The 10,235-nt window shown below is 34.1% G+C and overlaps 1 protein-coding gene across 8 annotated transcripts; it reads left to right on the forward strand.

Annotated features, from left to right (window-relative positions):
- The first annotated feature begins 792 nt into the window (after positions 1 to 792).
- Positions 793 to 10,235, forward strand: LOC109339927 (SKP1-like protein 21). Of its 8 annotated transcripts, none has more exons than XM_019577466.1 (11): positions 794 to 944; positions 2,017 to 2,116; positions 2,210 to 2,359; positions 5,801 to 6,025; positions 6,121 to 6,312; positions 6,398 to 6,508; positions 7,400 to 7,475; positions 8,346 to 8,449; positions 8,536 to 8,702; positions 9,069 to 9,202; positions 9,927 to 10,235. In XM_019577466.1, coding segments are annotated over exons 3-11 (1,047 nt in total). In that variant the 5' UTR covers positions 794 to 944; positions 2,017 to 2,116; positions 2,210 to 2,323; the 3' UTR covers positions 9,929 to 10,235. The 8 variants fall into 8 exon arrangements, with proteins under 8 accessions (XP_019433015.1, XP_019433011.1, XP_019433012.1 ...); XM_019577467.1 differs by having other exon boundaries at positions 2,017 to 2,108; XM_019577464.1 differs by having other exon boundaries at positions 794 to 936; positions 2,017 to 2,359.

Consider the following 10,235-nt stretch of genomic DNA (forward strand, 5'->3'; position numbering starts at 1 on the left):
GATAAATTGTTGAGCCTTAGATCAGAGTTCTTCCATTATGAGGTCTGAATATTTATCCTATTCCTGCTTGAAGAGGCCACCCTACAAGCCTGTCACTAGAATATGCACCATCACCTCTAGGCTTAGGGTGCGAACCTTCATGACCTCCGACCCACATTGTCTAACATTAGAATAAAATAGAGTCATTATTATATATTGGCCTCAACCCAACCTAAATGTTCCTAGAAATTCTTGCTCCAATTGGACTATTTGTATCTATATGCATTAGGATCCCGATTCATAGATCACACTATTACGATTGCAAAAATAATGAAAGAAATTGATTCAATTGTCAAATGCTCCTATAAGAAATAAGATTGACTACAGATTCAAGCAATAACACATGATTTCAGAAAACCGTACGATTTAAGAAATCTACTTATCCCTAGCTGTAAGTGACTTTTAAATATGCACTCGATTTTATTATAGTTGATATATTCAAATAATTGTATTCACCCATTAATACTAGGCACATGACTTATTTGACTAATTTTGAATGTTAACAATGAGATAAAAAATTGTTCAATAAAAGTAGATCATTTCATGTACTACTCATTCTAATTTATCAATAAAATATTAATTTTTTTATATTTGAATAAATTAGTTTTAAATTATATTTTTTAACAATTAGAAATAGTGTCACAAAGTAAAAATATTTTAAAAAATGATTATTGGGTCAAATGGACATCAAAGCCCACCACCTACCAAATGGGTAGGATTGGACCTAAAACCAAAACGAAACCTAATTGGGTCGAGTTCCATACGACGTCGTTTATCATCCCCTCGTTCTTCTTCTACCTGCCCTATTCATTTTGCCTTTGACGTTGATAACGACTCAACTACAAACTCCAGTGTAAATTTCTCAGTCACAAAAATTTCTAACTCTCTTCTTTTCAGGTACAAATGTACGTGGAATAATTCTTACATTTCAATGCTTCATTTGCATATTCTTTTTTTTTCCCACCCTAAGTTCGTGTTGAAGAATTATGGGTTGTCTTCAATTTTCGATTTTTAATTTTTGATGTGGTAGAATCTCTTTATATTGTTTTGTTTGCTATTTCTGAATTCAATTTTGCTTACCTAGCTAGAAATATTTTGGATAATTATGAAGGAGCTATAGAAATGGTGAAGTTTAATTCTCCATTTTGTAAATGACCATAGTGCGATGAGAACTCCTTTACAATCGAACTCACATACAAGAAAAATACGTAGAAACTATTTTCAATTTTTTTTAATTATTTATGTGTGAAAATTATGATTTAAAATAATAAAATTTGAGTTTAGTTGATTTATTTGCTGTTTGTTAACATTTGTTGGGTGTGTGAATTTAAATGAGTGTAATTTGATAATGCCAATTAAGAATTGATACTAGTTTGGTATTTGTGAGTTTCGGGAGGCGAGGTTATGGAATTGGTAACTAAAGCTTGTACTTTTAATCTAATATTTGTAAATTTCTTGAAGTAAGTAATAGCAAACTATTAATTTAAGTAAATTTAAGGCTCATTTAGTGCTATTGCTAGAATACAGCAATAAAAGTAGGGTTGATGTAGCCCAAATCATGAATAGCTATTTCCTGGTTGATATATTCTTATTAGGCTTGGAAGCTGTATGTGCTCGGTGTGATTATCAAATTTTATAAAAATGATTAACGTCAATAAGGTAGATAAGAAGTTTTACTATTTTTAATCTCTAATACTCTTTGGAGTTCAGCGCCGTCCCCTGCATGAATGAAGTCAACGGATGCCGCTATAGTGTTTGGTGGGAACCATTAAATGTAGGATGGAGCTATATGATAATGTAGAATTTACTTTTACGGAAAATTATTTAATGCGTTGTTACAAGTCTACAAATATGGTATATTAAACAAAAAAAATTTGTATAAATTCGATCCTTAGTTTTAGAGTAGTATATATTTTATCGCTCTTCATTATGTATTGGCGTTTGTTGCTTATTGACTGCTTATTTTTATATTTGCAGCTTTCAATTTGCCTTTGGGTGGTGCCAAATCATTATTTATTCTGCTCTTCGGCAAGTTCAGGCCTGTTTTGCTTACTGATTGGAATATTGTGGTATATAAGTTTGTGCAGCATTGAAATTCTGTCATTGACCTTGTGCATTTGAGTAATTTTTCTGGAGGAACACAATCCTGATAACCAAAGTCCTTTGACAGGTGGACAAAGTATGTGGTTGCTTGAAGTTGAAATTTAAATTGCTAACTCAGGTCATATTGATATCACCAAGAAACTTCCAAGATCCTCATATTTTGGCTTTCAATTTGATCCAGATGTCAGAAATTGACACGGCGGTTATCAAACCTGAGGTATAATACCTTTATGTATAAGTTTTTTTTATATTTTAACATACATCATCAATAGGGCGCTATAGCGATATAATCATGCCAGAGCTGACCCTGGGTGCAACAGGGTGACTTGTAGTGTTGTGTTTTAATATGATGTGGATTGCAGGCACTTTGCGACTGTCATGTCCGTTACACCAACAATGGGAAAAAACCCATCTCTAACCATGCGTTTCAATCCCATATTCATCCCTTCCATCACTCTTCTTACCAGCCATGTTCATGCCTACTTGAATGGCATTTAGGCAGCCGCCTAAGCCCCCATCTATTAAGCATGGGTACTTCTAAAATGGTGTCGATACGTATCATGTACTGGCACATGTTGGGTACTAGTGGGTATGTACCAGATTCGTACCAAGTTTTATAAAAAGAAATAATGTATTTATAGACATTCAGTAGGACAGGATACTCATTTTGTGTGGATCGTTCCAAAACTGACATTTTATGCTGGAAACCTTGGGCTTTTCCCCTTTTTCTTATAAGCCACACATGATACTGAATCTGGTAGTCACATTAATGAGTCTCTCATCCTCATATCTCAGCCGATTGTGGGTCTCAACATCTCCTCTTGATTCTGAGACACATCCTCTGTTGGTGTTGATCCTCTATACCTTTCTTACATATATTTGTTTACTTTTCCCATACCTAAGGTTTTTGATAAATTGCATACCCGTACCCATATCCGTACCGGGTAACAGTACCATTCTGTATCCATGCAACTAACACCCATACAATATCCTTGTATTGTTAGTATTAAATATTAACGAGTTACACTTGTTAATTTACGTGATAAGTTATACATGCATAGTTTCAGTCACTTGGGTTTGTTATGCTATTTTAGAACAAATTCGTCGCAAAATAATAATTGCTATCTATTCTTAGTCTCATCTTTAAATTATTTCTATAATTTCCTTAACCAAATTTATAACTTAATAACTATATATTTATTGTCATTTACAAGCATTGTTTCTTGGAAAATAATGATTTTCTTCCAGTCATTTCTATCTATTCCTAGACTCAATTATTGCATTATATGATTATCAGCATGCTCAGATTATTTTTTTGTTTTCTTACCAAAGCAGGTGGATTTCATTTTTCTTTTCTAACTAGTAACTACCTTTCCTAAATAAGTTGTTGGTACAACTGTAGAAGTTGTTACCATGTGACTAAGACATCACAGGTTCGAGTCGTGGTATCAACCTCAAGCAAATGCATGGCCCCCTACTATAGACCTATGTAGTGCGTCTGACTCTAAACATGGCCCAGTGTCCAGCTACATGTTTCTGGCCAAATCTTGGTACCTGGTTTTTCGACCAAGATCTCCCTTTCACATGTGACCTAATCTGGTCTTTTCAAAAGATATTTATCACTATACTCACTTTATTTTTTGTTTTCTTTACCACAACAAATAAATTTCCTTTTTTTCCTAACTCCTTAACCCAAATAAGTTGCTAGTGCAATGATTATAGTTTTTTTGGGTACTACCAAGGGTATCCCCTCACCCTTTGGGTAAGGAATTAATCCCTTTCAGAATGCGTGACTGTCCCTCCCAACAAGTGTCGTTCATATGAATCGAACTCTTGACCTTGTGGTTATCCTGGGGATCTAGTGGGGCCATATAGCACTAGACCAATACATTGTTGGTAATGGTTATAGTTGTTATCATGTCACTAGGAGGTCACAAGTTCGAGTCAAGGTAAAAGCCTCTCTAAATGCAAGGTAAGGCGGCCTACTATAAACCCACATAGTGTGGCCCGTCTCTTCAATGGAGCCTGTGCATACGAGCTTTATAGCACCACATCACCCTTTTTTATTTATCCCAAACAACTTTAGTCTTTTTTCTCCCAAGTTTCTTGGCCATCTACTTATCTCCTCTCTCCTCCTGCCTTTGCATTTCTTATTGTCCATTTCCATATTTATTTAGACTAGGTTCCTTAAAACTAAATCTCCAAGGCCCTGAAATATCTAAACATGGCCCAGCGTCTAGCCACGTGTTTTCTGCCAAATCCCAATAGCTGGTTTTGTAACCCAGTCCTCCCTTTTTCTAGCCATGTCCCACCATGGCTGAATGGCTTTGTTACAATGGTAGCTTCTTGAAGAAGCCTTTCCTCTTTCACATGTGACCTAATCTGGACTTTTGTTAAAAATAAAACTTGTATTCCTAAATGGGAAACTTATTCTAAAACAAAAAACATCACTGCCATATTTTAGTAATAAATCTCTTACTTTACTTTGCATAATGCTGTTTCTTTTAAGACTTAATATTAGTACTTAAAGTTATTCATAATATGGCTAATATAAATGATGATTTTTTATTACTGAAACTCTGTTGATGGTACTAATTTCTTTAACCTTTACAATTATCAATTGATTATATATGATGAATGTCCTAAATTTTGAGTACTTCTGTGTTGTGAATCTTTATCGGTGTGCATTATAATTTATTTATATTATATACAGTTGTACACAATCATAGGTATAGCTACCATCCTGGTACTTGCTATCCCTTTGAAGTGCTTTTTGGATCAATCGGTCCACACTGTGACCCGAAAATGATAACTATAAATCATCAGCTTTTAATATTTCATTGAAGTTGTAGTCTTTTTCTGTAATAATATGCTTAAGTGTAATTTATTCATTTGACCTTTATTCGTGAACAACATATTTTCTTATGTATGGTTCATTTATCCATTTCGAGGAATATTTGATACTGTATTGTCACTGCTCTATATTCTGTTTTAGGTTTCGTATGAATTGGAATACATATGTGCCTCTATAGGTTTAATTCCATTTTGTTACTTCTACAAATTGGGTTCCCACCCACACGTCAAATATCACAGCTTTTGAAACTATGGTGGATTAAATTTGTATTCTATGTTTAATGTGTTATTGTTGACATTTGAAACTTGTGAATTTATCATAGGAAATTGTGTGAATATAAAGTGTCCTTCAGTTTTCGGTCTTGGTTGTTTAATATTGAAATGATTCTTTGATCTAGTTTTCAACTTTAATCTCTTTAAGGGTGGAGAACTGGAAATTGTCGGAACTTGGGATAGATCATCGATTGAAAATTGATTATGTGTGCATGCATATATAACAGGGACTCAGGAGTTTCATCGGTGTATCTTTCGTTCTCTCACACACCCACACACTCCAAATTTCAAAGCATATGACATGCAAATTCTTCTTGCCTTGTGGCTTATATAGTTATACGTATCCTTGCATTCTCTTTTCCTTCAATCCCAAATTAAGTTTGTGTAGTCTTTTTTTACTTTCTCTTGTCTAGAATATCAAGATTGTATATGCTTTAGTCCAAGAAAACTTTCATGCTAGAGAATTAAGATATTGCTTTACTTGCTGTTTATACTGAATCTGAAACCATTTTGTTCTTTATTTCATTTTCAGATGATGAAGCCCTATATCTGGCTCCAAACTTCTGATGGTTCAATCCAACAAGTGGAGCAAGAAATTGCAATGTTTTGCCCGCTAATATGTCAAGAAGTAATACAAAAAAACATGGGTTCTTCTAAGAATTGTGCAATATGTCTTCCTCAACAAGTCAATCCTGCTATGTTGAGCTTAGTTCTTGACTATTGTCGATTTCATCAAGTACCAGGCCGATCAAATAAGGTATGGGATATCATCTTTATACAAGGCAAGTTGATCTAACTCCAAATTATGAATGTGAAAGGGTTATATGACTTGGAGATTATTCTTTCATTTAGGAACGAAAGTCTTATGATGAGAAATTCGTTAGGATGGATACGAACAAGCTCTGTGAAGTGACGTCTGCAGCAGACAGCCTAAAGTTGAAGCCACTGGTCGATCTTACCAGTCGTGCACTTGCTCGAATAATTGAAGGAAAAACACCAGAGGAGATACGTGACATATTTCACATTCCTGATGATCTTACAGAGGTGTCTAGTGCTTGTGAGAACTCTGTATGCCGATTATGTCTTCTTTAATTTTCAATTTTCATTTCTTATACATTATTCTTACCAGGAAGAGAAGCTGGAGCCCTTGAAAAACATAACTGATGACCCAAGGATCAGGCTTTTGAATCGATTGTATGCCAAAAAGAGGAAAGAACTAAAAGAACGTGAAAAGTTGACGGTAACAACATCAAATCATTTCTTACTTTATTTTTATCACATTTTATCCAGCACACTGTCAACTTATTCTCCAGTTGGGTATTTGTGATTGATGTTTATGTTGATAAGAACAGTGCTGATATGTGTTGTCCTTGATGTATGTCAGCCATGAAAGCAAACAAAGAATCTTTGTAGTTTTATGTTGGCGTCACCATGATGAAGCATGATAACCACTTTCGATAAAATGTTAATACTTTGTTTTTATAAAACAACAATTTGATAATGAGTTAACGGCGAAGAAAAATAAATAACTTACAAAGAGCTATTATCTTTTCAATTTCTAAATCAAACTTAATATAAGGAAGTTATAACTTAGGAGTGCCAGGAAGCCTTTCATTGCGAAACCTTTCTGTAGTAACAATAACAAAGATAGGATGCAGATTATTTTATATCGAAGAACAAGCAGAGGCACTGCAACAGAGTATCAGAGTCCACTAACAAAAAAACTGGCATTGAAAGAAGGTAGTAGGTAAAGCTGAGATGAATATTACTTGAAGAGAGTTTTGTACAGCTCTGAAGATTCCACTGATGTTGAAACTCCATGGAGCTTAAACAGTGAAATATCTTTGGCATTTTAGCCTTCGTGTGAGGGAGTAGGTGATAGGAGACAGGATAGATATTTAGATCCAATTGTTATTTTCAGCCACAGACAAGGTTGTTGAAGGATCCAATTTTTTTGCAAGTTATGAGCTCATTGTTTAAAAATGTGGAAAAATGACTTATTTATCTGTTGTCTGTTGCTGTTTCTGGGATGCCAAACCCCATTGACACTACTTGACATCACTCGCATTGATGTATTGTTCTGTCCTTCGAATAAGTTGACTTTAATTCTATTGGTCCTTGCATGTTTCAGAATGTTGAAGCTGAAGAACGTGTAGATGAGCGTTCTGTTGATGACCTTTTGTCTTTTATTAATGGAAAGGACTCGGGTAAGTTGAGCATATAATCCTCTTTTTATTGTGTTTACTTCATCTATCTTTTTAGGTCCTTGCTAGTGAATCCCCCCTTTGGATGAGGGACTAATCCCCTTTGGGGTCTTATGGCTGCCCTTCCCAGAAAGTGTCACTTTGTGGGATCGAATTTACCTACTGTCTAGCTTTGCCTAACCGCTAGACCAAACCTTGTTGGTTCATGCTTTTCTGTCTATAGATTGATGAAATTCATAGTATCTAATCCCTGATTGGTGAATACTTTCCATTTGATTTTACCTGTTGGTTAAAGTTTTAAAATTTGAATACTAGGTAGGATAGATAGTTAACGGTCCAGTAAGGGTGGTCTATAGGTAAAGATGGTGGCATTCTAAAATTGAGAGGACAACCTGTAGGCTATAGCATTTTTAGATGATTAATTATCACCGTCTCCGACAGGTTTATCACAGACTAGCCAAAGTATCCTGAGTTAGGATGGTGCTAACATCTGCCTCCTTTTCTATATTAGAATTATTTTACCCTTTAAACTAATTTCAAAATAGAGAAATACTAAAACATTTCTGCAAAATAAAACTTTATAATTTCATGAAATTGCCGTAGAACATATTTGTGAAATGTTATGATTAATCCTTTCAGATCATAATTACTAGGAAAAACAACAAATTATTCCAAAACAATTAACTTAGTTCCTCATAGGTTTGAATTTTTATGTTCTTGGTGCTGAATTCCATTAATGATGTGACAATGGCACAATGCACATATATCGTCACATTGTTTTCTTGGGTTAGATTGTCTGAGATATATAGCTTTTTAATATTTCTCTTCTGTTTCCCTTTTAATTTTAACCGGTGGTGAATAATCTTGTTTCAGATCAAAAGGGGAATAAAACTTCCAAAAATAAAAAGAAGAACAGGCGGAAAAAAGAACAACAGAAGAATTCTTCTCTGAAAGAAGCATCTGAACTGAATAAGGAGGTTGTTGTAAATACTCAATATTGAATGAACATAGTCATTGGTTTCATTAGCAATATCAAGTATTTATTGCCTTTTTCTTGTAATAGGAGGTAAATGGTAATAATATCAGACACCAAGGTTCTGAAGCAATTAGAATCGGCCAGACCTCAAACTTAGACTATACAGAAGATGGGACTTTTAATGATATTGTTGACTTTGATGACGGAGATATAGATGATGAGATCGATCCTGCGTTAAAGGAAAAAATTGACAGGTAGGGCTATTTTCTTACTCAATGTGTTATGCTATGTTGTTTTAATTTTTATTTTTTGGTGGATGGTTATCATTATCTATAGCATAGTTGCAATCTTAGGTCACTATCACTTTTATGCTTAGTAGCATTGGTGCGTAGATTTTATATGTACAGCATCATATGAAGGAGATAAGGCACAAAAATAATTGAACATTATCCTTCTCTCTTTTATGGTATAAAAGGAATTGAACCTCTGACTTCTGAATCTAGCCACAATGTTCAAGACTTGACTTACCTTTCATTTTTCCCTTTTCAGTGTGTTTACGCTAATATGCTTCTAAATGACGCACACTAAAATTTTATTTGAATGGATCACCTTTGATTCAGGGAAGTGGAAGATTTTGCCCGCCGATTGAATTCGAACTGGCCAGAGAGGATGCAAGACTTCTTATCATCGGGGCGAGAAAGGAATACAACACTTTTGACTACCGACAGGACTGGTTTTTTAAGTCGACATGCATGTACGTTTTTCTGTGTTTCATTGTTTTCCCTTATCCATCACATGCTCTGTAGTTTAACTATAAATTTCATTAGTGCAAGTTTGCTAAAAACGTTTTATTTCCTCGTTTATTTGAAGTATATCTGAAAAATGTAGTTGCATAATAGATATTTGAGGTCTTTGATTCTCCATCTCCCTCTTCAAAATTAGTCTTTTTTTCATTCTTGTTTCTTTTTGCACCTTCTGCATTTTGGTATATTAGTGTTGATGACATTTTTTCACATTTTTTATGTATATACTTCATGCTTTCAATCTGTTAGTTTGTCTTTACAACTTTAGGACCATAATCTGATACTATTGCCAGAAACATTCCCATCTCACCTTTATGAATTGCTTAATTTCTAATTTTTTTGTGTTTATTTGAATAATGCTTGAATTCATCTGATGTCTGACTTGATTTATAGTATAAACACATTCGTAGTGATAATTTTTTTTATATGCTACCAATGGTATCCCGCCACCTTTTGGTAAGGGCCAAGAATCGAACATTTGAGGCTTTGACCTTTGGTCGTTTTGGGGATCTAACAGGATCTTACACTACTAGACCAACGTCTTGTTAGTTTGAATAGTGATAATTGCTTCCCTGTTTTATTTTTGAGAAATTATTCTCTAAATTCAGTATACCTATTTCATTCCAACCATTGTAATTTCTATTAACAACTCATGAAATATCTTTCTTTTATCAGGACTGGACTCAGAAAGGAAATGAATGTTTACAAACCTGCCTAGACGGTAAATGGTTTCAACAGTTTTGAGAGATGCTGACAAGAACTAAGAAAAATGTTGCATCTCAGTTCTTTTTTTTATTTTTGTATTTTCTCTTTCATTTACCTTGTTTTATTTAATTCTTGGCAGTTTATTTATGGAGTTTGGCCCAGGCACAATTTTACTCTGGGTTTCTCTTGTACTTTTTTGGGTACATTGTAATATTTTTGGTACATCTTTTGTTGTACTTTTATATAAAAAAAATTAAAAAATAAAAGACTTGTATGAAA

The sequence above is a fragment of the Lupinus angustifolius genome, unplaced genomic scaffold (genome assembly GCF_001865875.1).
Source record: "Lupinus angustifolius cultivar Tanjil unplaced genomic scaffold, LupAngTanjil_v1.0 Scaffold_120_37, whole genome shotgun sequence".
In the NCBI taxonomy this organism is placed as follows: Eukaryota; Viridiplantae; Streptophyta; class Magnoliopsida; order Fabales; family Fabaceae; genus Lupinus; species Lupinus angustifolius.

What these genes read in the sequence shown, in the direction of transcription:
- LOC109339927 (XM_019577466.1), top strand. Translation starts at nt 2,324, where the DNA reads ATGTCAGAAATTGACACGGCGGTTATCAAACCTGAG. An exon ending in CGGCGGTTATCAAACCTGAG is followed by an intron (nt 2,360 to 5,800) that starts GTATAATACCTT and finishes TTTCATTTTCAG; the next exon opens with ATGATGAAGCCCTATATCTG. An exon ending in TACCAGGCCGATCAAATAAG is followed by an intron (nt 6,026 to 6,120) that starts GTATGGGATATC and finishes TCTTTCATTTAG; the next exon opens with GAACGAAAGTCTTATGATGA.